This window comes from Aythya marila, assembly GCF_965140915.1.
Source record: "Aythya marila genome assembly, chromosome: 24".
NCBI classification, from domain to species: Eukaryota; Metazoa; Chordata; class Aves; order Anseriformes; family Anatidae; genus Aythya; species Aythya marila.
The window spans coordinates 3,868,728-3,895,576 of NC_139065.1; the positions used below are offsets into that span (position 1 = coordinate 3,868,728).

A 26,849-nucleotide genomic window follows, 5' to 3' on the forward strand; every position below is an offset into this window, starting at 1 on the left:
AGACCAGGCACCATCATGGGCAGGACGCAAGAGGAGAGGCACAACCTTGGCACAGGCAGAGAAGGGAAGGGGAAGCACAGCTCTGCTGGCCCTGAGCGGTTCAGCCCCAGAAGAAAAAAAATAAATCAAAAAATAAAAATAAATAAAACATAAAAAAAAAAAAAGCCGCCCGCCCGCCCGCCAATTTATTTGGGGCCCGCCCGCGCCGCTTTTCTCCCCGCTGGGGGCGGTGCTTCCCGCTCACCACCTCCTGCTAGGCCGGGCGGAAGTGGGGGGGGGTGAAGCCGAGCCGGCCGCCATCTTGGCCGCGGGAGCGCGGGGGGTGCCCGTATGTTGGGCGCCATCTTTGAGGCTGGCAGGCAGGAAAGCGACGGCCCGAGCCGCGGGGACGAGGTGGGACGGCGGCGGCGGCGGCCCTGGGCCCTTGGGGTTCGGTAAAAATCCCTGCTCGCCGGTAACTAGAGCCCTTCATAGACCAGCGGGGGGCGGGGGGAAGGCCTCCTGCCCGGCCCGGCTCCCCTCCGCTGCCCTGAGGGGGAGCAGGCCGCGTCCCGGGCCCTGCGGGTCGGGGTGCCCTGAGGGGAGGGGGGGGGGGGGTGCAGGCCGCAGGGCCTGGAGGCAGGGCTGGGGGCTGGGGGGAGGGCTGGGGTGTTCCCCCCCCCCCTGTATCAGCCCCTCCTGGGCCCTGTGAGACGCGGAGCTGCTGCCCGGGGTTAGGCCCAAGGTCTCCTGTCAGGCCCGGGGCCGCCCTTCCCCTCGCCCTGCCCTTCCCTCCCGCTCCTGAGCCCTTCGTCAGGCCTTGCTGGGCCCTCTGTCCGGCTGTCTGTCTGTCCGTCCATCCGACCCTCTGGCCATCTGTCCCACCACCCTGCCCCGTCCCTGCCCTCTCCCTAAGGAAGGAAAGAGTCCCTGGGCTGCCTTCATGGGGGGGAGAGAGGAGGGGAGGTTCTGCTGAGAAAAAAATGAAAGGTTTCCCCCTTAACGGGCGCCTTGCGAGTTATTTCGAGTTCCAACCTTCTGCCTTCCTTCCGTAGCAGTGCCTCTAAGGGGTGCGCTGTAAGGCAGCCCTCATCTGGCGCGTTGCTCCTCCGTTCCCCCAAGGAACTGCCTTCAGGATCTGACTAACTCTGGATGCACCCGGTTGTCGCCTTAATTTCTCCTTTAGCTTGCTGAAAACAACCCGCTTGGGTGACCTTTTGCGTTTCTCGCTTAAAATTTGGATCGAGGAGGTCTGTGTTTCCTTACGCTGATGTCCACGCTGAAGGTGCAGAAGGGTTCCGTGCTGTTGCTTGGGTCAGCCTTGTTGCCAGGTTCGGAATGTTTAGCCTACCGGTGCTTCGGTGCTGTTGGGCTGCACTCAGAGTGTGAGCTCTGGGTGTTATTTCTCAAATACTGTGTTATTTGAGTGTACAGACCCGAGATATTCTGTGGATAGGTGATTTAAGCCACGTCAGAGCCATTGCTGTGGCGTGTGCCAGCGTCGGACGCCCGTTCGAGTGATCGGGCGGAGCAGGTGAATTGAATTTTGGTGGCGAGGTGGTGTTGGGGGAAGAGCCAGGCTAAGGAGAGCTTCCTCTTGCTCTGCCCCTTCCCATCTCAAATGACCGCTTCCTGGGGAGATGGGTTCGTTGGGAGGTTAACTACAACGTTAGAGTGAGGATGAGGAATCATCTTTAGTCCCGTAGGTATTTGCTGCCAGGCTGCAACGTTGATTTCAGAAATAGTATTTAAAAAAGGAAAAAGAAATGAAAGATGTATTCTTTAACATACTCTCTTTTCTCGGAGAGTAGATGGAGGAGCTTCAGCCGTGCCCTTCCTCCGGAAACGATTCCCAGTGTCTGCTCAGACACTGAGGAGGAAAATGGAGGAGAGCCACCCGATAGAAATAAAGGAAAGAAGGGGTCATGGATTAAGGGAAAACCACCACATAAAAAATTGGTGCTCTCTAAAAACCGGTTAAGGGTTTGGGACCTGCAGGTGCTGCCTCCACCTGTGTGCGTTGCAGTCGTGCCTGTTGCCACTGAGCAAAACGGGGAGAGCTGCTTTGTCGAACGCGGTGTGTTAAAGCACGTGCCACTGCCTGGAAGAAAAGCACGGACTTCCCTCATGTGGGCCTTCTTCCCTAGCGATCTGTGGTTTACCTGATGGTTTCCCATAAGCTGAGAATGTTTAAAAGGAAAAAAAAAAAAAAAAAAACCAACAAAAAATAACACCAACGTTGAGACTGGCGAGGCAAATCCTCACCTGGGGACTGAGTCAGCGGTGACATCACTATGCGAAGCATTGTGTGCGCTTCGGGTCGGGGCTGCTATAAGCCTCGCAGCGGGGAGGGAGAGCAGATCCAGGGTGCCTCTGTGTCAGCCCTCTGCCCTGGTGGCTTCGTGAGCACTGAGAGTTTGACTCCTGTGTTCCCAGCTTTCGCTTCCGCACCTGTGGTGTGGCAGAGCCAGTGAGCTGCTTGCTCAGCTGGAAGAGGAAGAGGAGTGACCTCAACATTGCCGAGGTAAAGCACAATTATTGAAAAGATTTGGCAAAGATGTGGGTTGTACCAGCACGGCCGCTGCAGCTGCAGCAGATCCTGGAGCATTGGAGAAGATAGAGAGGGGTTTCTTCGTGAAAAGAATGCTGTTAAAAGTGTTTTCATGCCAGAAATTAGGACAAACGCCTCTGTTTGGACATCCTCTATTGACCTGGCACATTGGCATTACAGCGTACCTGGCACGCTGTTTGTATTTAAAAAAAAAAAAAAAAAAAAAAAAGGTATTTTAGAGGTATTTGAGTCAGGGCAGGCCAGAAACCTGCCTTGGCACTTGCACATCGCAGCAATGCTTACAGACCCTGCATCCTGGCTGCCAGGCCAGGATCTAAATCTGATGGTGCTGTTGGTAAACTGAAGCTCAGGAAGCGCTTCTGGGTTTTTCTGGTCTTCCACATGAATTTTTACCCTGTGAAGATGGTGTATTAAGCTATTTTCGTAACAACAAATAGGTTTAAAAGCCGTTTCAGTTTAACATCTACATGCTTGGGTGTTATTAACAGAGCTTTGTATACTGAGCTGGTGCTTGGTAGGAGAAAAAACATAAATCTTACCTGGGAAACTCGGACACCCCCAACTACATACTGCTATGAGGAAACTCAGATGTAAGAACACACTGAAATAACACATCACCAGAGCTGTTGTGCTCCTGACCACCAAAGGCACCTTTTTCCAACACCGTCGTACTGGAAGTTGATTCAGACTGGCATTATGCAGCTGGTTCCGTCCGTAACGTGTGACTGTACAGTGCTGTAAAAGAAATACTTTTTCACAGCTTTGGAGAAAGTGAAGCAGAGAAAACCACACATAACCACTGATACCTGGACCCCAAACTGTCACAGACTGACAGTGATGCCCACTGGATATCTCCTGATACCCTGCTGCCTTCTGGCTGCTCCAGCAGAAGTCCCGTTTTAATTAGCCAGCAGGTCCCTCTGAGTGGCTTTGCTAAAACTCCTGCCGTAGGAAGTATCCTACGGGAGCCAAGTTGCTAAACTGATGTGTGGTTTTCCCTTAAGCCCCTCACCCCTGACTTTCCAGCTCCTGACAGCACTGCCAATGTGTGCAGTGTCACCGTGTGCCAACTAGGTGCCAGCTGCCGTGGTTTATATATTGTAAAATTAGTGATTTGGGACTCGTGAGCACTGAGAACAGGTTAGCAATTGCTTAAGAGCTTTACTTGTGTCGCTCTGGGGCAGGGAGATGGGTGAAACATCTTAGGCTTGAAAGTGATTCCCTGCAGAGTGACGTGCTCAGATCTGAACAACAGATCTGTCATTTTGGCCACCTTATTAGATCCCTGCTTGAGAGGTTGCTTGCAGGAATCGATTCCTCTTCATCTTGATGTGTCAAGCTAAAGACAAATCTGTGCCAAAGCACTGTCTGATCAGACGAGTGCCTCGGTTCAGGATTGTTCTTTGACAGCTACAGAAACAGCAGGACAATCAGCGCCTTCAGAACAGATTGATTTGATCTTGAGGCTGTCACAAAACAGGTCCCTGAAGTGGCACGCCTTCAAATAGAGCTGCTTGGGCCAGCAAGGAGCAGCTGTACCTGGCGGCTGCGGTAACTCGGGGCTCAGAGTCTGAGAGCGCGGTGAAAGGTGATCCCCAGCTGGCTGCTGGAGGAAGCTGAGGCAGCGTTCAGCTCTAACCTTTGCCTTCTTGGCTGGCATCTTTGCACTCCTGCTGTCAGTGGGTGTTGAGTGTCCTTCCCCCCAGCCTCAGAACGTGCCCTCAGATGTAGGCAGCGTTTAGCAGCTTAGAATTCACTCAAATATAAAGAGTACAAATGATGCTTTTGCTTTGGAGCTCTTAGCTTGAGGTTTTCCTGCAGGCCATGAGGTTTCTTGCAGCTGCAGGGATGAGTTCTGTTAGCAAGAGGCTGTTCTGTGCTTTGACTGTGGGAAGATGAATGGTTACCTGTGCACCGTTAAATATAACTTGACACCTAGCACACCGCACTTGCAGCCTGTGGGGTGCTTTAACAAGCAGGTAAAGCAGCAGAGGCTGTTTTGCAGCCGGGGTGATGCTGGGTGATTAAAAAGCAGGGGCAGAACAAGGAGTTTCTGGTGTTTGTTCTTGCTTGTCATCCGACTCTCCACTTCCACAGTTCTTTAAAAACAAAAACAAAAAAAAAAAACAAGGGGTAAGCATCTTAATATCTTTATTATAAATGGAAGGCACAAAACAGGCCAGCAACAGAGACTGTCCAAGAGAAATACTTTGTGCTTTATAAACAAACAAGGCAGTACCCTTAGGTGGGTGTGATAATCCTCCTCTAATGCGTTTTTGGAGTGCAAAAATAGATTTGTTCCCTTCTTGCTCTTCTCTCTGGGACAAAGGCAGAATAGGCACTGCAAAGTTAGACCAGGGAGGTCAGTTTGTTCCGTACTGAGAAAGACAAGCCTGTAAAACAAACTAGACAGATTTTCTTTGTACTATTTATCTTCCTTCAGCAAAGGCAAAGCTTATGACACTTGTTGGTGTGTATTTCCAGACCCCCGGCTACTGGCGCTGTAGCGCCTCTCTAATTCTTTGGTACAAAAGGTTCAAAATCTCTTAATCCGAAAATTTTACCAGCACCCTGGAGAAAAAAAAGAAATCTAAAAATCTTACCAACTTCTATTACAGACCTGCTGAGTGCACCAGAGTTACTCATTTTTATTCAGGCTTTCAGGGGCAACTTCAGTTGGTTTAGCGCCTGGATTGCCGTGTTAGCAGATGTCAGTTTAAAAAAAAAAAAAAAAAAAAAGCTTTTGAGGTCCTTTTTAAAATAAGACTGCTTTTTTGGAATTTAGGGCTGCGAGGTATCCTTGGTTTTGCTTTCTTCCCATTCCTTAGACCAGATCCATTCAGATTCTGAACAGCGTTCCCGGGCTGTTCAGGAAAATGGAAGGCAACAAGCAAAATGATGAGCTCCTTGGGCAGTCAAAAGAGCTAAATCTGGAGAGTGTTTTGAGTCAAACTTCCATGCTAAGGAGCACCAGTAATTGTTAGAAGTAGCTGCAGAGGAACCTGCATGGCACTGGGTGTGTTTCTGAAGGTGCTAAAGGTCCGAAGTGACAATTCCTGTCAATACTAAAGAAGAGAAGGAAACCTTGCACTTAACTACTGTTTTTATTCCCTTTGTCCAGCAGTCAAAAGCAGTAACTAATATGAGAACCCAACTTTTCCTCTCTTTATTTTAGATTTGGGAAAATTCCCTGCCAAAAAAATATTTCCTGGAAAATTCACTAGTGTTTGTGTGAGTAAAAGGTTCCAACCTTTTATTATTAATTTGTAAGAACTATTTCATCCACTTTTGTCCGGAAGAGTCAGAAATAATTTGCACAGAAATGTGCAGCGTTTTAATGAAAGGATTCAGAATCACTCTAATTTGAACTTTATCTGGTCTGGTTGCAGGTTTTGTGACATTTAGTGTCTTTAAAAAAAAAAAAAAAATAATCAAAATTTCTGACTTCATATCAGAAAAAAGAAAAAAAAATGCTTGTGGCTACATAAAATCTGTTGCAGCTCTGCTCATCGAAAAATCATTGGCTGTTAAATTGGACCTAAGTCGTCTTCTCTAACCTTTCATGATCCTGCAGCAATGGATGATGATGGATATATGGATTAGGGAACAGCACGTGATGGCAAACCTGTGGTATTTGCTACAGCGCAGAAAGAAAAACCAAATTGCTTCCAAAAAAATCAAACTAATTCAAAATCCTTGGTATCATGCAGCCATGCCACTGGCAAAGTGAGCATTCCCCTGCCTCTCAAAGCTTGCTGTACCCTTGATCTGCTGTCTTCCTGCTGTTAATTGATTGCAACTCTACGTGTCTGATCAGGGCTACGAGTTGTTCTCGATATGGAGATCATACAACATATACTGTGCACGCTTGTGTGTATAGATATGTTTATCCTGTATGCATGTACATCCGTATGCATATTTGTGTGCTGGCCCCCAGATCACTCATGTTACAAAGCATCGGCCTCGAAGGCATACTCATCCAAATCTTTTGTAGAGCCTCCATTTTTTTCTAGTTCCCTCAAAATGAGAGAATTTTTACGCGCTCTCTGTGTCAAAAAGGCAAAAATTCTGATTGTCACTGTCGCTCTCGCTAACTTTCTCTCACTCCCTCCTCGTGTGTGTATAAGCACAGATGTGTGTATGCGTATGCACATCTGTGGCTTTATATGCACTGGTATGTTTTTTGCTGTACAGGTAATAAAGACGGGGAAAGGTTTTTGTGTTTTCTTAATAGGTGAAGAAATCTTGAAGACCAGAGATTGGAACATACTGAATTTTAAATTAAAAAAAAAAAAAAAAAAAAAGTTAAATTGTCCGGCTGTGGAAGATGGAGCCTCATTTTTGCAGCCACTTTGAATCACGAGTTCATCTCTAAATGCGCTGGGTTTTTTTGTTTTTGTTTTGGTTTGGTTTTTTTTTGGTTTTTATTTTTTTTGAAGAGCTAACTAACCCTGGCTGTCTCCAGTCTGAGAGAGCATTCAAATGGACTTGCTTCCTCCATTAGTTATAAGCTGTTTAAAAGCGCATCCTATGTTTGAATTGTGGATGAGAGGTTCCCTTGGCAAAGTGAGGAGGAAAATTCTTCCTACCCCTTTATTATTAATTCACGGATTCAGTCTTGGTTCGGCCTACAGGAGAAGTTAACTGGAAGTCTTTGAAGATCGATAACTTTGCTGAGGTTGTCCAGGTAGGTGAAATAAAGACCCACAGTGCCTGGAATGTGCTGTTTAATGCGTCCTAACTGTGTTCTAGAGAAGTTATTTGTAGCCATAGTTGATTATTGACTTGCATGTATCATCAGGTGGTTTTTTAAGAAGTGACTCCGTTTTCAGGCTTCCAGATGTGCTCCAACTCATATTATTGAGGATGTGGAAGAGAACGCTTGCTGACAAAGCTCCTGGCAGCTTTACAGAACTTTAATATTGTGTTATTTCATGTAACAGCTGATTTCAAGGCTTTGCTCTCCTCGAGAGACTAATTTGATTAACTGAAGAAAGCTGGAAAACTGTTCATTCCTCATTATTTTTCACTTGTTACTTTCTTTAGGGTTACTTTTAAAAAGAAGATTTCACTGATCACAAGCCAGTAGAAGACTTTCAGCTCAAGCAAGGGTGAAGACAGCTCTCTCCAAGAGCAGAGGAAGTCCCTGTGGAGAGAACCCGAGCTTGTTACCACAACTCGTCGGCATGTCTAAACAAGGAGACGATTGTTACTTCTATTTTTATTCTACCTGTACCAAGGTATGGCTGGCTTTCCTTTGCTTTGCTTTTTTTTTCCCCATTTTTTTCAGGAAGGAGTAGATTAGGAGGAGGAAGCACACTGGTCTTTGGTTAACTTGAGAACCAGATAGAATCTGAATTCAGTTGTAGCAACATTAGGCAGCAGCATGGCCGTTTTTGAGGCTGTGCTACATTTTCCTTGTTGGTTTCCTTTTGGTTCCAGGGAGACAACTGTGCCTACCGCCACTGCGAAGCTGCTCTGGGCAATGAGACAGTCTGCACGCTGTGGCAGGAGGGTCGTTGTTTCAGGAATGTCTGCCGATTCAGACACATGGAAATTGACGTGAGTGCCTAACGATGTGTTCTCAAAATAAATCAACAAAAGCATTTTTCAGTGCCGTAGGTGTGCTGATTGTGCTTTTGCAGGATAGATTCGTTTGCTTTAAAATCATACTGGTTTCTGTTACCAAGAGAGGGGGTGGGAGGAAGCAGAGGGAAATAAAATCAATACCTTAGGTATGTCTTAGCAAGATATTTTTTATTTTTTTATTGGATGCTGACAGTTTTCTCAACAGATGCAGAATAACTGTTAAATAGACTGCTAAAACCTGCTGGAGCAGGGGGGTAATAAACAGGCTGTTCTATCCTCATGGGAGCAGGCTTGATAGTGAACTATCAGGTCTCTTCTGACCCACAGTCCTTCAGATAACGCTGTTGTAGCTGCCTGGGGTAGGAAGTGGGGAAAGTTAAAGGTGCAGAAGAACTGAGTCTCTGAGAAGTAGTTCTCGATAGAGTTAACCTAGGCAATTTCAGATGTTCTTTTTCCCTCTGAATAATCCTAGTATAATCCTAGGTGTATTAGTTTAACCCACCCTCAAGTGATGTCTGAGAGTTCCTGTCTTCTCAAACTGAATGATGACAAATCTAAATGTGCATAGTGGTTACAGCTTATGCAAACTTTGTGAATATGCCCAGAAATAGTACACTTAACTGAGAAACTGACCTGATGTTTCAGCACTGTGTTGTGACAGCTGTCACGATCTGGAGCTGTGCATCTCTTTGCAAGCCTCAGGTGCATGTTATCACGAGCTTTTCTTTCTTCCTGTCTTCAGAAAAAGCGCAGTGAGATTCCCTGCTACTGGGAGAACCAGCCGGGAGGCTGTCAGAAAGCCAACTGTGCTTTTCATCACGCAAAAGGACGTTACATCGACGGACAGTTCTTACCACCAAGCAAGAGTGAGTTTAGGTCCTTTTTCTTTAAGCGCTGAAGAATTAATTTTGAGTAGTACTTAGTGGGTGCCAATACTGTAGGGGGCATCAGGTGACTGTTCATTTGTAAGTGCAGGAAAAGGTCTGCAGTCATAGGTGGTCACTTAAACCGAGTGTACTGCTGGTGTTTGTTTTCTGCTTTCGTGCTCAGCTTCTCTTTGCTTTGTGTGATGTTTGCCTTGCAGTTTGCTTCCTGTTGTTTCCTCTTTTGCTGGGTGGTAGGGAGATGTGTTGTTGTTCGAAGGGAAGTTATTGTTTACGGTGTAAGCAGTGATGGGATGGGCAAAAGGAGATGCTGAATTCATTGTCTGTGCACGTTATCTGCCTTTGCTACCATCTCTTTGCATTGTGGTCAAAGTTTTAAACTGCCATATTACCGATGATCCTCCTCTTCCTCTAGCTACACTGCCAAGTCCGCCTGAGTCCGCGGACGATGATTTGAAAGTGGCTCAGATGTCACTGCAGCAAAACAAACTTTCTGTCCAGTCAAATCCCTCTCCACAGCTAAGGGGGGTGATGAAAGTGGAAAACTCTGAAAATGTCCCAAGCCCTACACACCCTCCAGTTGTAATCAATGCTGCAGATGATGATGAAGATGATGATGGTGAGCATGTTTTGGTTCTTGGAAGGAATTTGTGCTGTAAATGATTGTGTAAATCTTTGGTTCTTGGAAGGAATTTGTGCTGTAAATGAATGTATAAATCACAGATGACCTGAGGTCTGACTAGCGATAGGGCAGGCAGTCTGGTCAGGTCACTGGTGGCTTTGTCTGGCAGTCAATGGACAGAACCTGAAATGTTGGAGGAAAGCTTAGAACCACTCCTGGCTTTAGCTGGTCTTTTGTGTAAAGTTCTATGTGAAACTAGGAAGGAAATTTCTTTTTTTCTGTCTGAAGAGCAATGTGTTGTGTAGTAGTTAAAGCTGCAGAGAGAACCTAGAGTCCTAGATGTTTTGTCCTAGTGTATTCTACTTATGAGTTCATCTGGTCAGTGTAGCTGTTTTTTTAAAAACAAACAAACAAACAAAACCAGCAACAAAGTTTTTTATATGAACCATGGGCTGAAGTGTCACTGCATGAGCTACATAATCATGAACAATCTGGTCTGTGCATAACTGAATCGATTTTTCCCCTTCAGACCAACTTTCTGAGGAAGGAGAAGAGACTAAAACTCCCGTCCAGCAACCAGCTGCAGAAGGAAAAAATGGATTACGGGTGATTTCCACTCGGAAAGCCAGTTCTACTACTACTAAACAAGGTATTCCAGCACCTTAATAGGATAAATCAGAAGAACTTGACAGTTAACTCAAAAGCAGTGTGGCGTAAAAACACAACAAAATGTAGGGGTGCTGAATGGACTCGTTATTTCCATGATCTCATTTCTGCCATTAATACCATCATGTGCCCATTGGGTCAGAAAGGTGAACTCCTTTTTACTTTTGGAGAACAAAACAGGGCCACAGCATGGAGTTTAAATGGCTGCACATGCAGCCTTGCAACCACTGTTGATAAGCCATATCTAATGATAGAGGGATCTAATATCATGTAATTGGATTAAAATTAAAACTACATTTTTAACCCTGAAGGATGAAAGGAGGGGCAAAATGCCATTGGTTCTATGGCTCTTTCACTTGTGAGGAGTGTTGGCAGGCTTTATTCGAAATACTTCAGAAAGTTCCTGAGTGCTAAGAAGCCTGAGGACCTGTGGTCCTCAGTGAGTGCCTCTAAGCCTGTCTCATGAACTGTTTCCTGTTTTCAGAGGGCAGTCTGAATTTTGGAATAAAAACACTTGAGGAGATCAAATCGCAGAAGATGAAGGAAAAAAATAAGAGACACGGTGGTGAGTTCATATTCCCTACTTTCTTATCCTGTTCACGGCAGGTGATGGTGACTGGGAGCTGCTTGAGGGACAGACTTCCATTTTTAGCTGGGGGCATCAAGCAACCTGATTCTCAGCCAGCTGGTATTCTAGATGGGAGTTCAAAGGGCAACCAGAGGCAAATTAGTCACCTCTCTTCTTTACATGCTCTGCTTGCTGTGTTTTTGACAGTAACAATTTAAAATTTTCTGTTCTTTGTGATAGTTTTTTATGTTGGGTAAACTTCCTTATGTTTTGGTTGCTCTGAACAGAAGGTTCTTCAAGATCTTCTCTTCCTCCCGTTGATTCTGTGATTTTTCCCGCTCCAGAAAAGGAAAATGTCCGGACAGTGGTGAGAACTGTGACACTGTCTTCAAAGGAAGGTAATAATGAATGCTTTTGTTTTGATTTCATTACTCCTACACTGGAGGGTTAAGCAATAATTAAAACAACTCACCCATGTTAGCCTTCTGGTGCTGCCTTCTGTTCAAAACGTGCTTTTATGCATAAAGTCCCTGATTGTACTGGAAAGATTTGGTGCTCAGGTTAAGTGCAGTGGCAGGAGAAAAAAAAAAAAGTGTCAGTATGCCAATAGGGGGATAACTGAAAAACAGAAGAGTAACGAGAAGAAAGAGCTGTAGAAGCCAGTGCTATATAAGAAGCAATTTCCGAAGCATTAAAGAGGCTGACAGTGGCAGGTGTGGACACAGTATGACAGGAGTTTGTGTATAAATTGTTTAGAGCTGTGCAAATGCCTTTTAAAGGGAAAAAAGTTTGGAAGTACTTTTACTCGTAGACATTCACCTTAGAAAGGAATATTTCTCAGCATTTGTACCTAATAATATTCTGCTTGCTTATGCAGCTTTGTTCTGCACAAAGTATAGCTGTCAAGCAGACTCAGATTCACTCTCTACTATCTCAGCTGGAATTTGAAGCAAGCACTGAGACTATTAATATTTTTTTTCTATGTTAATTATAGTTAAAATATGAGTTTGTGTGGTTTAGCTGTCAAAACAGTGTCTGACTGGGGTTTTTTGGACATGGGCTAATAGGATAATATTTCTGTTGGCTACTGGTTTCTGTGAAATAGAAAAAAAATTCCCTTTTGTTTTAGGGGAGGAACCTGTGGTTCGACTAGATCTTGCTGATAAACAAGGAAAACGGAAAGCCTCTGCAGGTAAGAACTTTTTATGAGCTGTTACGTAGGTGCTGCCTTCTATATATGACTGCATTAAAGAGTATTTTTGATGTATGAAAGGAAAATACATTGCAGTGGAGATCTGTGACTGCAGAAATGGCAAAAAAAAAAAAAATCATTTAGCAGCTGAAAGGCAATTCTATGAAAATATGCTTGAAAAATAGAAGCTTGTTGTTGACTTCTCAAACCTTCCTGCAAAGAAATGTTCTTACAATATTCCTTGTTTTCTCTGAAGTTGATGTAAGCGCCCCTCCAGTGAAGCGCAGCCTTGCTGAAAGGCTGGGGAAGAAGGTAGAGGCTCCGGGAAATGCTGACAAAGCACCCAAGAGAGGTACAGGTACTAAACGGGCATCTGGATTGGATTCCTGGGTTTTGTATTTAGTCTTTCTGTTTTGTCCTTTTCCAATTATGTTTCTTTTTGCATGTTGGCTGAGGTTGTAATCACTGGGATTCAAAGTTACCTTTCCTGTCTTATTTTGAAATGTGAACCTGAAGTTGACATTATGCAGCCTCCCTAATTCGTTCTTTTTCTGTTTTGCAGTTCAAGTTCCCAAGCCTCTGAAGGACAGACTAGGATTACCTCCTAAACAGACCAGTCCTGACAAAGGTAACAGCTAGATATTGAATATGCTTTCTCCTCCTTCCTTTCCATGAACTTGGACTGTTTTCATACATCCCTAAAAATTAATTTAAACGAAAACAAAGAACTGACGCCTCTTGCTTGAGTGCTGAAGCTCTTCTGACGGCCACTATCAGAAATCTGGCTCTAGGTGTGTGTTTATTTTCCGCTTGTGCCTTGTCAAGGTTTTTAGCTGCTTCTGTGAACCGTTACATACAATTAGAATAGAACCACTGCCAGGAGCAGGAATTTGAAATGCAGTCTGAAAAAGTAATAAAGTAAAGCAGCATTTCTGTATAGCAGTTCTCTCTGGATAGGGCTGGTCTTCAAAATACAAGTGGCTCAGAGGAGGAGAATGTTGTTCTGAGGATGTTGTTCTAAGATGCGTTATTGGGAACACTCAAGATTAATTTTCCTTAGTGCTCTGACAAATTCTGGAGACTTAAAATATTGCTGGACTCTCTTTAAATGTTGGTGCTTCTCCTCATTTCTTGATGATGACAGGGAAGGCTGCTAAGCCGAAGGGAGAGATCTATGTGAAAACACTGGAGGAAATCCGTCGCGAGAAAGCTCTTCAGAGGCGCGAAACTCAAGCCAAAGCCGAGGCTGAAGGGCATGGTAAAAGTGAGGATTCCAGCGCAGGGGCAAGACCTGCTCATGCAGGTCGCATCAAAACTTTCTCTGAAGCCTTGTCCGAAAAAAAGAATAATCGCTTGGCAGAAGAGAAGAAAAAAGCAGGAGAATTCCATACCAAGATCAAAATTCAGGGTGAGTCCAAGAAGCAGCTCGCTCTGTCCGGGCCCAGCAAAGGGCAGGTGAAGGAGCTGGCAGGAAAAGTCAAACCAGAAGGAGAAGTGCGTGTTAAAACCTTAGAAGAAATTAAGCGTGAGAAAGCTCTGCGGATGCAGCAGAGTGAAGGAAATGTGCCAGCTCCCTCAGCACAACCCGGACCTGCCACAGCAGAGCAGAAATCGTTACGGAGCACAAAACTAACAGGTAATAAGATGCTTTAATGCCTGCCCCAGTGAGGTGCTTCCCATATTGAGCAAGTTCAGTTTGCTCAGGATCTGCTTCATGGGTAAATGCTGAATGGCTTGCACATTGTAGCCTTTCTCTCTCTCTCTCATGGGACACAAGGAATAAATGCACAAAGGCAACAAGTACCCAGCTTTCTTTATTTCTGCTGTTGACAAAACTCTTTTTTTTTGTCTTTTTTTAAAGCACCTGAAAAAGAAGAAAAGAAGGCAGTGGAATTGAACCGGCCTTTTCCTAAACTTCCCTCTGCATCTGATGTGCAGGTGAGTCCTCTGTGAAGACATGCATACATGCGTACAATTTCTGATAATTCTGACAAGTTTTGTTACTCACCGTGTGCCACCCTCTTGAGTGTGTTCTTACCCTTCAGCATCTGGTAGGAGCTGCAGTGCAGTCTAAATCCTATCGCCAGCAGCATTTCCAGACAACTCTGTAATCCTCAAACTTGGAATCAGTCTGTTTATACCACAGCGAATAAGAAACCCTGTTAGCACCAGCTGAAATCTACACAGCTAACGTGGAGGGAATTCTTTTTGTTCTTACTGACTTGATCTGTCAGACATGAAGGATTTAATACAGAAGGCCAGAGTTCTGTGTTCAAGGAAATCAATCTGTCAGTGGATACTGTATAGGGGAACTTGTATGACTTTCTGCTGCTTAAAAAGAATGTAATAAATAGATGTACAGCAGAACACCCTAGCTGTTTAAAGAAGCTTGCCATAGTGGAAATTGCAGATATGTGAGACTGTTTCCATAGTAAAGCATGGCTCTTGTTACAGGCAGAATTTTATGGGAAAAAAAAAAAAAAACAGTAACCTGAACGATATTAATATGCTGTTCCACATCGAGAACATTTTGGAGGGATTGCTGATCAGATTTTCTTAACGAAATCTCCACGGATTTTTTTATTTTTTTTGTCCTATTCATGCACTACTTTTCTTTCCTTCTAGCCCACTCAGCAGAGTGGAACTCGTAAATGTCAAGCAAAGAGCAATGAGGAGAGACTGTGGGAGAAGCGGCAACAGAGAGAGCAAGAGAAGCTTCGGAAGGAGGAAGCTGCTGTTGAATCTACTGCTGGCTCCTTTGATACTGAACCAGCAGGGAAAGAGGCAGCTCAATTTCAGGACCAGGAAGCTAAAAGTAAGTGTCGAAGGTTAGAGTTACTTAGGTTGTCTTCTGAAATACAGACAGAAGATGACAATTCTTATGCTGTAACTCTGCCTGGGTGCGTTTTGCCACGCAGTGCTACGAAGCGAAGTGTGTACTTTCTTTTTCTTAGTTCGTTTCTTTTCCTGCCAGCCAGATGTTAGGTAAGGAACGGGAGACTAGAAAATGACACTACAAATTTGGACTTTGTAGAACAACTTAATAACTGTGGGACATCACTGCAGGGGAGGGGAAGCTGGTACAACAGTTGCCTACACTCTTGTCCTGCTATAACTGCTGCTTTTTCCTTTCCTAGAGGGAGCAGGACTTTAAATATAAAAGCTGTCCATATTTGTGAATCTAGCTTGCATTTAGGATTGCTCTGTGTCTGAGGTTTCCCTTGCCCTGGATTATTATTTACTGTAGCTATTCGGTTTCTTTGTTCCTTTCTATGGATTGTTGGTAGACAGAGTTTACTATGTGGAAAAGATTCCTGAGAATCCAGGCAATGGCGGTGTAATTGTGCTGGCCAAATGCATTTAACTGTGTAGAAGGACTGTGGAAATGATTAAGAGAACCTGGATTTTTCCTGAGGCAGAGCAAGACTGTATCAGTTCTCTCTTCCTTTTACTCTAGCCAACTTTACGATGTCTGCGAAGCCTTCTGATGGGAAAGTCACTTCCCCCAAGAAGAAGGCACTGAAACGTAAGGCACCTGGGAGTTATCCCTCTGCCGTAGCAGCTGTGAAACCACTGACTGCCTTTGCTGACATGATGGGACCTCCAGCCAAAAGAGCAGCCATGGTAAGGCCAGGGCCTAATGCAGAGATGGATCCCTTGTAAAATTTCTACCCTTCTCTAGGACAAAAGCTGGAAAACTCAAACGTTCTGCAGGCCTTCTGTTTCCTTTGAAATCCAGTAGCTGTCTCCAGGATGCTTGTAGAACCCTTCTGTATTTATGAGATGAATGGCACTCTGTAACCAGTACTCTGATGCTGTGATTTCTCTGGTGTGGGGGATTTTGTCCATTAATGCCGTGTTCTTAAAAGACACAAGATCATGAGTAACCTCCAGGTGAATGTGAACTTTCTTCAGGAGCACCTTGCTTTTGTATTTTGGCCACGGCTCTGCAATGTCAGAGGAGAAGCAGTGTGGAGGAAAAAGCTATTAAGGAATCTTTTACCCATGTGTCATAAATACTGTTTTGCTGCTTTCTAGGGTGTTCCAGACATGCCGGAGCGCGTCCCAGCCACCAGACTTGAAGAAAATCCCCACAGCAGGTGACAACCCCAACTTGTTCTTTTTCTTAATCAGTGTATATCCCCAGCGAAACATAAGTTCTGTCACATGTGGGAAAAAATGAGGGTTCTGAGATAATCAAAGCCAAAATCCATCAAAGGAATAAGTCACCTGAAACCACTTTCTAGCAGCTAGCAGGAATGCTTAATTAGACTTTCTTTAAATGCTGCAAGTCAGCACAGCTTTCCGGTGACTTCTTGGGTTGTCTGAATACCTGAACGAGGATGAGGTGAAGCTCTACTTCCTCGTGAGGTGATAGATGATGAGTAGTGTCCTCTGCCTTTTGGTCCTCAAGAATGCCACCTCAACTCCAGGTGCCCTGGCTTCACAGATAAACCCCCAGACTGAAAAATGTACCTGGTAACACATCGGGCTCTAAATGTAGCCCTGGGTTGATTGATAACAATCCCTGTGTAAGATTGAAGCGTAGGAGGGCTTGCCTACAGTTTTAAGAGCCGTTTGCAGAAAAGGGATTTCCCGTTAAGAAATGGCATATCCTGATTGTTCTTTCTTGCTCTCCCAAGACCTGAAGCGCGTCTTGGAAGCCAGGCAAGATCTGTGGAGCAGATGGAAGTCTCGAGCTCGACCTCAGCTCCTTCCCAGCTAGAAGAGGCACGGACGCGCCGGCTGAGTTCCACCGGGAATGCGCCCTTATCTGCGGATGAGGATTTTGAGAAACTACTTTGGGAAATCTCGGGAGGCAGACTGGAAGCCGAAATCGACTTAGACCCAGGGAAGGACGAGGATGACCTCCTCCTTGAACTCTCCAAGATGATTGACAGTTGAACTGCATAGTCCTAGGGTATAATTAAAAAAAAAAAAAAAAAAAATTTAAAACTGTTCTTCTTGTTGGATACCCCGAGGTGATCCTTTTTCTAACTGAGGCTTTGCAATGAGACTTAAAGCACAGTCCGAACTGGTAGAAATTGGCAGGATCTGCACTCAGTTGTCCTAAATTTCCCTGCTGGTCAGAGTTAAGGTCTTGTGCATCCGTTCTGTAACTATAGGTGGCTACCTTCGATATCGAGAGGACAAAGCACTTCTTTTGGCACAGAAAGATCTCCATCAGCACGCTGTGGTGGCTGTGAATCGATCTTCTGATGGAGCGATGCTCTGAAGGCTTAAACGTAAAGCTTCTTCCTTCCTCCCCCCTTGGCACAACTCGATGTTGGGCACATTGCGAAGCTTTGGTGTTCTGATTTCTCGGACAGTTGATACCCAAATCCTGGAGTTACTATGTCAACTCTTGACTTTTACTCGTGTATGCCATTGTTTTGACTGTACCCGTGTCAGATGATGAAGCTGTAGGGGTGGGAGGGAGCAGAATCGTTATTCCAGTGTGTTGTGGACCAAACTTGCTGCCAGGAGTGGGGGTGGGGGTCAGCCCACCCAGCCTTACTTTCAATTATCAGGGAGGATCAAATGGTGAAAAGCAGCAGCTCTGCCATGCGGCTCCCCTACCCCCACTCCCTTCTCTTGTGCTATACCAAAGTTCTCCCAGGCTTTGGTTGGTGCTTTTTGCTGGTGTGAGGAATCCAGGGCGAGCAGTCGGGACTCTGCTGCGGTCACTGGGTCGATGAAGGGTTGTTTAAGTGCCTCTTGGTTTTAAAACTTGCTCCCCTGAGCTGCTGGCTCTGCTGCCTGCTACAGCAAATGTTCGGGTGCCATCAGCATCGCGCTTGGGCGTGGGCACTGACCCTGCGGAGGACAGAGCTGAGATTCGGGTGTATTGTGTACCCTGCCACCAGCCATCGTTGTTTTTTCCCCTAGCAGATGAAATTTGAATTATTTTCCGAACTTTTCGCAGAATGGTATGATTTGTGAAGCTGTGGGGGCCCTCAGGCATTTGCTGCTGGCAGAGGAAAAGCGCTTGTCGAATTTGTTGTAAATACTTCATGTTTGGACAAAACCACGCGTCTCTGTGTGTGTGTGTGTGTGTGCTGTGACGCCCCGGCCCCACCAGGGAAAACCTCCGCCGACGAAACTGCTGCTGGAGCTCACGCAGGCCTTCATCGTGCCGAAGGACTTCACGGGGACTTCTGCCGGCTCAGAAATGGGGGAGAAAAAGCAAAATCAGGAGGAGGAGAGCTCAGAGACTGCGCCCACCTGCCCTCGCTTTCCCTTCACCCCAAGCCCTGTTCTACCATCAGCCTTCGCCTCTTCTGCCTGCAGTGCTGGGCTTTCGCGTGCATCATTGCTCCTGTACATATTTTATCGTTTTTTTTTTTTTTATATATATTTGTAACCTATTTAATGCCCCCCCCCCCCCAATAAACCTGCGACCATAGAGACGCGGTCCTCCCGGCTTCCTAGAGCGGCCCCCCACTCCGCGGTCCTCCAGCATCCCAGCGCCCCTTGCGCGCGCTCCCGCCCGCCCTCAGCGGCTTCCGGCGGCGGCGGCGGAGCGGGAGCGGCGAGGCGGCGGCAGCCATGGCGTACCGCGGGCAGGGCCAGAAGGTGCAGAAGGTGATGGTGCAGCCCATCGTATCCTTCCTGCGGCTGGGGGGTGCCGGGGAGGTGGGTGGGGGGCGGCTCGGACCTCTGCGGGCTCGGATCTGCGGCCCTGGTGGCTCGGTCCGGGCCTTGAGGCCTTGTCGCGGGGCCCTGAGGCCTCGCTGTGGGGTTTGGGGCCTTGTCCCGAGCCCGGAGCTGTCGTCCCCGTGCTGAGCCCTTAACGCAGCGCCCCAGAACCTCATCTTCCGCTACCTGCAGAACGTGAGTACCGCGGGGAGGGGGCGGGGATGGGGATTTGGGGGGTGTGGGGGAAGTGGGGAGGGTCTGGGGATTCCCCTCGGTGAGTTTTCGGCTCCTGGCCGTGTCCCGGGGCGGGTTTGTGGGGGATGGAGAGCTGTGCGGCGTGCTGGTGGGCACAAGGAGCCCGGCGTTTCCCCCTCGTGTTAACGGGAGCGGGATTGTGCAGCTGGGCGTGCAGGGGTGTTCTCTTGTGACTGGAAACGTGTTCTTCACCAAATGTGTAGTATTCACCCGATTGTATAACACCAAAATGTCAGGCTGTTCATTGAAACTGCCCCTGAGAGTTCCTCCTTGGAGCGTTTAGGAGCTGTAGCGGCTGTGGCTAGCAGGTATTTCTGAACACATGAGAGAACAAAAGTGCTCAGTGTTTGTGGCCCGACTTACTCTCATCCTTCGTTCTGCAGAGGTCGAGGATCCAGGTGTGGCTCTATGAGCAGGTGAACATGCGGATAGAAGGCTGCATCATTGTGAGTATCTGCATGTCCCCACGTTAACATCTTTTGTTTTCCCTCAATCACAATCCTGTTCTTTGGTCAAGAAAAGCTATCACAAGGAAAAAAAGCATTGTACTTCTCTAATAAGTAGTCTTCGTTGTCCGGCCAGGATCAGCAAACCTGATGATGGTTTGTGGTGTTGCTGAACTAATTCCCTTGTTGCTGACTCCTAGGGCTTTGATGAATACATGAATTTGGTGCTGGACGACGCAGAGGAGATTCACTCCAAGACAAAATCGAGGAAACAGCTGGGTAGGTCGTGTGTCTGTGCAACCCGAGCGACGCGTGCTCTGAAACCTGCCTGGGTCAGAGGTGCCAAACGTGTGATGAGCCTTGGTGTGGAAGTTCAGTGAGCAATTTCTGGCTACATCGCTGTCCCTGATGATTTTTGAGCTGGAGGTTTTGCTGAATGAGGGAGAATCTGTCCCTGCCTGTTCAGCTGCATCTGAAACCTGTGGCCCTGGGCTGTTCTCACACTTGCTGTGATCTCTGAGTCAAGGCAGGAAGCCACGGTGGCTGCGGTGTTTATTTACCACCTGCTGCTGGGCAGAAGCAGCGCTGTGGGCCCAGTGCTGGGGTTTTCAGCAGGGACAGCGTGTGCTGGAACGGGGACGGTGGCTGGGGTGCGACTTGGGAGCATGGAGCAGCCGGCAGAGAAGGGACTCTTTGTAACGGGCAAAACCCTGCTCAACCACACGAAATACTTGCTGAAAACACGAGGTTATTTGCAGATTCTGGGCTCTCCCTAATCCCCTCGTTCCCTTCTGTGTGTTGCAGGTCGGATCATGTTAAAAGGGGACAACATCACCCTCCTACAGAGCGTTTCCAACTAGAACTTTCTGTTACAATGAAGGTGGCCGCCCTGCTGCGGAGTGCCTGAGTGCCAGGGGAACGTGGCCTGCTGGCTGATAGGAAGTTATTTGTTACTGGGGTTGCATGCTGAGGTAAAAAGTCCTTCCTTTGTGTGGGAGCAAGTTTTTTGTAGCTTGAAACAATACATGATGTATTTCCCAAATAAACGTTTTTCACATTAACTGTAAATGGAAAAGAGAAATCTGCTCATTTTCAGTCCTGGCCTTCTGTGAGTGGAGAAGGGGGACAAATACTGAGGTGTGGGCTTTTCTTTTCCTGTGGATCTGATAATTTCTTGATAATGATCTGTGCTTTCTTGAACATTACATCTGCATGATGAGGCCAGGGTGGACTCCTTCAGGGTATGGGAACAGGGTGCTAATGAGGGTGTGGGAGATCTCGCATACAATTGCAGCCCTTTGTCGCTGCAGTGACAGGTTCCTCAGATGCTTTCTAAATAAGATAAAGAGGGTTTAACTTCTCGAGAATCGTTTTGGGGGTGTTTACTGTGGATCAATCAGTAGAAGTATCTTAGTGGGGCCGTGAGGGATTTGGGGCTGTGGAGCAGTAACCCCACGTTCACAAGTGTTGTCAGATAAATCTCCAGATCAGAGAGTGAGAGCGGGCAACTGGCTTGGATTAAATCTGTCACTTCGTGCTGTTTTGGACAGAGCCTGCAGATTAAACCCTCGTGCTGCTCAATAAGCTGGGCTATCAGATGTGGCGGCTGGGTTTTTATCATTTGATTTATTCTTTTATCCATTTGGGGATCTGTCTGTTCTCTTTAAGTTTCCCCAAGAGAGCTGAGCTGCTTGGTGCATCGACCAAAGAGAAGTTCCCTGGCTTACTTGGGACAACCAGTCCCCTTCTTGTTTTTCTGATCACAAAAAATAAAGAAGGAAAACCAAATGTTGACTGTAACTCGGAGACTAAGATTACCTGAACAGAGAGAAATGAATTTTGATGCGCAGGCTGTGCTAGAAATCTGTTAATCAGCTTTCAGTTTTTCAAAACTTCAATTTGTGTGTCGTAATAATGAAATTTAATAAATTCAAGGTGGGAGATAAATTCTTTTCTGAAAGGGAAGGACAGAAATACGAGTCTTGAGCTGACCCGGCACAGTTCTGCCATTCTGAGAAGCGATACAGCAGCAGTGTCACAGCAGATGTTCACGGTAAGAAGCCTTTGAGGGGCAGCGTGACACAATTATTTGGCTAAAGCAGCCTGAGCTGTACGGCCTGCTGCTGGGATTGGGAACTCTTAAGTTGTGTTCAAGCTGCTGAGCCCTTCCACCATGTAGTACAGAAGTAACGTGCCCGTGTCATTTGGGCATGGGAGGCACTGAGTGTCACAGCAGTGGGCACGTAGGGAACAAAACAGCATCTTGTGAGGTCCTCTGCTTTTTATTTCCTCCGCATTTTGCCGGCTGGAGCTTTCAGGAGGGGCGGAGGGAGGCTGTCCCAGGCCATGGGTCGGGTGTTGCAGGGTATTTGTGATGCAGTGCTTGTCAAATTTACCTGCCTGCGTCTCCTGTTACAGACAGATTGCGGCCTCGAGGTTCTTTATCTGAAGTTGCAGGCTCTCCTCGAGGTACTGACCTATTCTTGTCAATTTTATATGGAAAATCCCATGCAGGTACGGGGTTAGGAAGAGGTTATTTAACAGAGGAGCTGTTGCATCACATCACTTGGGTCCAGTTTATCCAGGGCCCCTGACAATGAAGTAAGGTTGGCTCGGAGCCTGCAAGGCTCTGTGCTGGGGCTTTGTGCGCGGCTGCTTTTTGGGGAGAGTGGGACATTAGGAGAAAGAGCTCGTCCTTATCAGCAGCGCTGCTGCCAACTCCAAATTGTGCACTTCGAGGCTCCGTAATGCCTCCTAGAGCTCCTCTGCTCTCTGATATTATCAAATTAGTGCGAACCAACGTCAATATTGGAGTAGGCTGATGATGGGAGGAAGGAAGTCCAGGCTAATCAGCTCTGAAGCATCTCCTGATAAGGGCCCAAAATAGGCAGTCATTATGTGCCTGGGGAAGCTGCAGAAAAAAAAAAAAATAAAATAAAATAAATGAGAAGCTCCCCAGCAGGAAGCCACAAAAACTGCAGAAAGCCTGCAGGAGAGTCCGAGCATGTGTGGAGGGCCAGGAGGAAATCCAGCCCCATTGTCTGAGCGAGCGTTGTGGTCACAGCTTCTGGGCATCAGCAGCCCCCAGATGGGGCACGAAACCAATCCTGGCTTTGCCCGGCTGCCTTCCCGAGAAGCACTTGCCCGTCCTCCTAAAAAAAACCACGGGACTGCCTCATGGAAATGCTCGCTGATTGCTTTTTTTCAGCCTGATTCCTTCTGAAACATCTCGGTGCCCGGAGCTGGCTGCACGAGGGAGCCTTGGACAGAAGGGGGTGCTGCGGGCTCGGCCAGCTCCCTGCCCCTCCAGCCAAGTGGCGCAAAGCTCGGCAGGAACACCGCGTTCCCCAGCCTCCAGGCGGCTTCGCTGGCTCCCAAACAACCTGGCAGAAAGCTCCGAGCCGGGCGGCAGCCGCACGGGGTGCCCTGCTCCTGCGGGGGATGAGGAGGAGCAGAAGGCTCCGTTCAGCCTGAGGAGGAGCAAGGTAGAGTGAAGGCGTGCAGCTGGGCTTTCCGCTGCTCCAAGCCTGTTGCTGTGTTTGCTTTCGCAAGCTGTACTTTTCCCTAGCCTGCTCGTTCCTTTCCCTCCCAGGCAGGGGCTGGGGGAGAGGGGTGGGTGAAGGCGCCTCGTGAAGAAATCCCTCCAGGTGACGTTCTCGGGTCGCAGCGGGGTGCGTTGTGGCAGAAACACCGCGCAGCAGTGCCCGCAAAGCGCCCGTGCTGGAGGTCACCAGGGAAAACTTTCTTAAACCACCAGCGCTCAGCCATCTATCACCAGCTGGCGGTCGGTGTAGGAGCCACCTCACCTTCCCCTCGTGGCTCTCTCAGAGAAATCGAGCGAATTCTTTCTCAAAAAGGGAGCGCTCGAGACCGGTTTCTCCACTAATGATGGCACAAGGTACGTGACAGGGATCTCCACCACGCGGCGTTCCAGCTGGAGAGCGTTGCCTTGCCTGTGGCAGCCAGACGCCAGCCCTCTGGGGTCCAGGTGGGGCTGCTCAGCGCCGGCTTTGGGTTTTTCTCAAAGCTGTGAGCATCTTCAGCAGCGTAAATGTTTGTGTCAATGTTTGTGTCTGCTTTCTCCGCCTGTGGCTTCGGGCTTCTGGGAAAAAAAGGCTGCATTTCTTCCCTCTTGCACTTGGGAATTCCTCGCCCTGGCCCAGCCCAGTCCTTTCGTGGGATACGGCTCCGTGCTTGTGAAACAGCCCCCGAGGAGGGAGGCAGAGTGGTCCCAGCTTTCCAGAGGGCGCAGTGCCTCTGTTCCTCGGTAGGATGCTTTGGTTGGGGGAGTGATTGCCATACCTGCTTGAACCTGCACCTCTGAGGAAAGCTTGCGGAGGCACCAGCAGGTGTTTCTGGGTGCTTTTCCCCGCTCCCGAAAGGTTTTATTGCACTTTTGGTCGTCAATCTGAGGCTTTTTTGTGGATGCGGTGGGCTCAGGCCTGGGCTGGCAGGAGGATCACGGATGGGCCGCATGCTGAGCCTGTGCTGCCTTCAGCATTTTCCGTATTTTCAGGCCTGGTAAGTTGTAAAACCACTGAACGGTGAGAGGGGATTTCTGGTTGTTTTCCCTACAAGGGGACAATCACCTTCTCCCCGTTGTGTTCTGCCACCAGCTTTGATCCCCCAGAGCCTCCTTCGCCCCAAGTCTCGCTGCCTCGTGCTCGGTGCACATTATCTGAGAACTTCTTTCAAGCGCTGGTATGTTTTGAGGATTTTGTGTGCCTAAAAATAATGGTAGCAAACCGACAACGGGGGAAGGTCAAGGACTCAAACGGCCGAGAAGCTGTCCCCTTAGGGCAGCATCTGAATATGGAAAACGTGTGTGGAGGAGGCAGGAGCTGGGGAAGAGCAGCCTCACGCAGCGCCGTGGTGCTTGCCTCGGTTCCCTGCATGTTTTTGGTCCGGTTCTGCGTGGGGAGGGGATAATTTGGGACCTTTTTCTCTGTTTTTCTCCATGGCTAATAAAACCGGGCTAGTGTCCATCAAAAGCAGAGCCGCTGCCCGGGGAGAGGGGGTGGCCGTGCAGCCGTTTTGCCCTTCTCCCCCCCTCCCCGAAGCCCTCGTCCGAGGCTTCTCAGCGTACACAATGCCAAGAACTGGCTCCAGCAGGTTTTGTTCGTGGCAGTACCCTCCGTTGGCAGCCCACACACAAGGTGCCCAGCATGGCTGCCCCCCCATCGTGCCTTTTCACATTCATACCCACCAGGGGCATCGTTCCTATTGTTTGCCACGGCTCTTGGAAAAATGAGTCATGGGCATTTTGCCTGCCCTCAGCGGGGAGACTCTGCCACATTAGCAGCAGCAACGCCCGCCCCCCTGCTCCGCTGCCTCGCATACCAGCAGGCCCCTGCGTGCGAGGAGCTGGGCTTTGCCTCCCTGCAGCCCCTTGCTGCTGCTGCTGCCTCTTGCCGGGGCCTCGTCCCCTGCACCCAAGGCTGGAAGGAGCTCGGCTCGAGGTGCTGCAGCCAGCTCCCTCGCCCCGTTCCTGCAGGGGGTCTTCTCCCTGCCTGGAGCTGGAATATTGAAGCCCGAGTTTCCTGCACTTGTCTTTGGGCTCTGCTCCTTCCTCGGCAGCTTATCAATGCAGATAACGGTGGTTTGGGGCTCCTCCTGCAGCAGGGACGGAGATCTCCCTGCCCAGCCTCGCTCAGGGTGGTGTTTCCCTGCAGGATTTGGGGCAGGAGCATGGTAAAACAAAACCTCCAGCTACCACGGGGCTGGGGCAGTTTCTTTCACTCCCACACGAGCATTTATTGCTCACCCTCAGGGTGCCTGGGTCCCATTCTGGATTTTTCCTGTTCCACCCGAGAAGTGCTAAGGGCTCAGCTTTGCAGCAGGGCTCTGCCTCCTTGCAAGGACTTCAAACGCAGAGCTTCAAAAGCAGGGCTGAGCTTTCCCACCTGTCCTGCCCTGGCTGCTGCTTTTCAGCTTTTTTTTTTTTTTTTTTTTTTTTCCCCCCTTATCTGCTATTCTTCAGTCTCTTGTCTGCAAAACAGGAGCAATATCTAATAGTCCCCTGGGGGGCTGGTGGCTGATGGAGTGCTGCGATGTCCTCGGCCGAGTGGAACAGCGCTGCGCTCCGTCCTGCTGGCTCTGCAGCTCTCCTGCTGCCTGGCAATCTGCTCCCCAAACCCAGCCCTTTTCCGGGGACGCTTCCTTGTGCTTGGGTCGGGGAGGTACGTGCTCGCAGCAGAGCCGAGGAGCTGCTTCACGGGGTGCTTTTTAACCCCAGCTAGAAGTAAACCAGGACCCGCTGGTGAGGCTTTTGCCATTACAAAGCAGCCAGAGCTCAGCTGCATTTATTTTTTTATCTATTTTAATTTTATTTTTTTTTGTGCATGAGGATGCTCCAAAGCAGAGGGGCGCTTTGAGCACCCCGCCTGCCCTCAGCCTTTCACCCAGACCCCTGGGTGCCCCCCGGCGTGCCCCCCCCCGTGCTCTGTCTGTGCCCTTCAGCCACCTGCAGAGCCGCTCTCTGCCCCTCCAGCACCCCCCTCCCTGCAGCCCCAGCCTCTCGGAGCTCCCCCCCCCTCCCCGCCTCGTGCAGGTGTCAGGGGGGGACCGAGGGGCAGCGCCAACGGGAGACGGGCTCACGGCGGGTACCGGCATCCGCCCCTTCAAAGGCTTCGTTCTCAGCTGGGGCACGGCGAGCCTGGCTGCGCCGCTGCCTCCTCCCCGAGGCAGAGTGTTTTGGAGCCCAAATCCTTTATCGTAAATCAACAGCAGAGCTAATATATCGAGGAAGTGAGATAATATCGGAGCCCAAGGTGGGCTCCGAAAAGGGGCGCGCGAGGCACGCGCGAGTCTGGGGGGGAGAGGGAAAGGGGGGCTGCTGCGGCAGGAACTCTTTATCTGAGAGGAAACGGCGCTGCTCGAGGGGGAGAGAGCGCCCGCGTGCACCTCTGGGCTTGTGTGAGCGAGGCTCGCCGGGAGCACGAGTGAGCCCCCGGTGCAGGACAGGATTTGCTGCGGTGTCCTCGGGGCGCCCGGGCTGGGGACGGTCCCCGGGATGGCAATTTTGGGGGATGAGGATCCCCGGAGGAGCCAGGGGCTTGCAGCTGAAGCAGCTGAAGCAGCAGCAGCGCTCCCCAGGGCCGTGGGGTGCAGTCCCTGTGGGATGGTCACCGTCAGCACCCAGCGGGTCCGGGCTCTGTGGGGCTGGCACAGCGGAGATGCGAGGCCCAGGGGAGCGGGTTAGGGGCATGCAGGGGGTCAGGGCTGAGCTCTGGTGTCTCCCTTCATGCCGTGCTTGGTTTTCCCTAGCAGCTCTTACTGATCCTCAACTTCCTCGGTGCTTTTCCCAGGACTTGGGAGGTGGGGGAGAGGCCGGGTCCACCTCCTCTGCTGCTTGGAAGCAGGGGCAGTTCTCAGGACAACAAAATCAGCAACCCAAGCCGAGCTGAGTTTACCCCTTCGTTAGCTGCGGTTGCTTCC

The 26,849-nt window shown here is 48.8% G+C and overlaps 2 protein-coding genes across 12 annotated transcripts; both read left to right on the forward strand.

Annotated features, from left to right (window-relative positions):
• The first annotated feature begins 358 nt into the window (after nucleotides 1-358).
• ZC3H11A (zinc finger CCCH-type containing 11A) lies at nucleotides 359-18,420 on the forward strand. 11 transcript variants are annotated; one of them, XM_082778634.1, is made up of 19 exons: nucleotides 392-454; nucleotides 5,727-5,782; nucleotides 7,186-7,238; nucleotides 7,598-7,791; nucleotides 7,994-8,113; nucleotides 8,883-9,006; nucleotides 9,440-9,643; nucleotides 10,176-10,295; nucleotides 10,797-10,877; nucleotides 11,168-11,278; nucleotides 12,010-12,072; nucleotides 12,329-12,430; nucleotides 12,635-12,700; nucleotides 13,217-13,708; nucleotides 13,934-14,010; nucleotides 14,698-14,887; nucleotides 15,530-15,696; nucleotides 16,111-16,172; nucleotides 16,716-18,419. In XM_082778634.1, the coding sequence occupies exons 4-19, from the start codon at nucleotides 7,738-7,740 to the stop codon at nucleotides 16,975-16,977; spliced, it is 2,295 nt and encodes a 764-aa protein (XP_082634760.1). In that variant the 5' UTR covers nucleotides 392-454; nucleotides 5,727-5,782; nucleotides 7,186-7,238; nucleotides 7,598-7,737; the 3' UTR covers nucleotides 16,978-18,419. The 11 variants fall into 11 exon arrangements, with proteins under 11 accessions (XP_082634753.1, XP_082634756.1, XP_082634757.1 ...); XM_082778632.1 differs by having other exon boundaries at nucleotides 410-454; nucleotides 6,786-7,238; XM_082778635.1 differs by having other exon boundaries at nucleotides 418-434.
• A 46-nt stretch (nucleotides 18,421-18,466) lies between these two features.
• On the forward strand, nucleotides 18,467-20,498 carry SNRPE (small nuclear ribonucleoprotein polypeptide E). The gene is made up of 5 exons (XM_082778638.1): nucleotides 18,467-18,675; nucleotides 18,880-18,906; nucleotides 19,350-19,412; nucleotides 19,613-19,691; nucleotides 20,217-20,498. Exons 1-5 carry the CDS (start codon nucleotides 18,622-18,624, stop codon nucleotides 20,270-20,272), a joined length of 279 nt encoding a protein of 92 aa, XP_082634764.1. The 5' UTR covers nucleotides 18,467-18,621; the 3' UTR covers nucleotides 20,273-20,498.
• The last annotated feature ends 6,351 nt before the right edge of the window (nucleotides 20,499-26,849 follow it).

Coding starts and splice junctions, on each gene's coding strand:
- ZC3H11A (XM_082778627.1), top strand. CDS start 7,738: ATGTCTAAACAAGGAGACGATTGTTACTTCTATTTTTATTCTACCTGT. Junction 7,792..7,993: donor TTTATTCTACCTGTACCAAG/GTATGGCTGGCT, acceptor TTTTGGTTCCAG/GGAGACAACTGTGCCTACCG. Junction 12,431..12,634: donor AGCACCCAAGAGAGGTACAG/GTACTAAACGGG, acceptor TCTGTTTTGCAG/TTCAAGTTCCCAAGCCTCTG.
- SNRPE (XM_082778638.1), top strand. CDS start 18,622: ATGGCGTACCGCGGGCAGGGCCAGAAGGTGCAGAAGGTGATGGTGCAG. Junction 18,676..18,879: donor AGGTGATGGTGCAGCCCATC/GTATCCTTCCTG, acceptor GCAGCGCCCCAG/AACCTCATCTTCCGCTACCT. Junction 19,413..19,612: donor GGATAGAAGGCTGCATCATT/GTGAGTATCTGC, acceptor GCTGACTCCTAG/GGCTTTGATGAATACATGAA.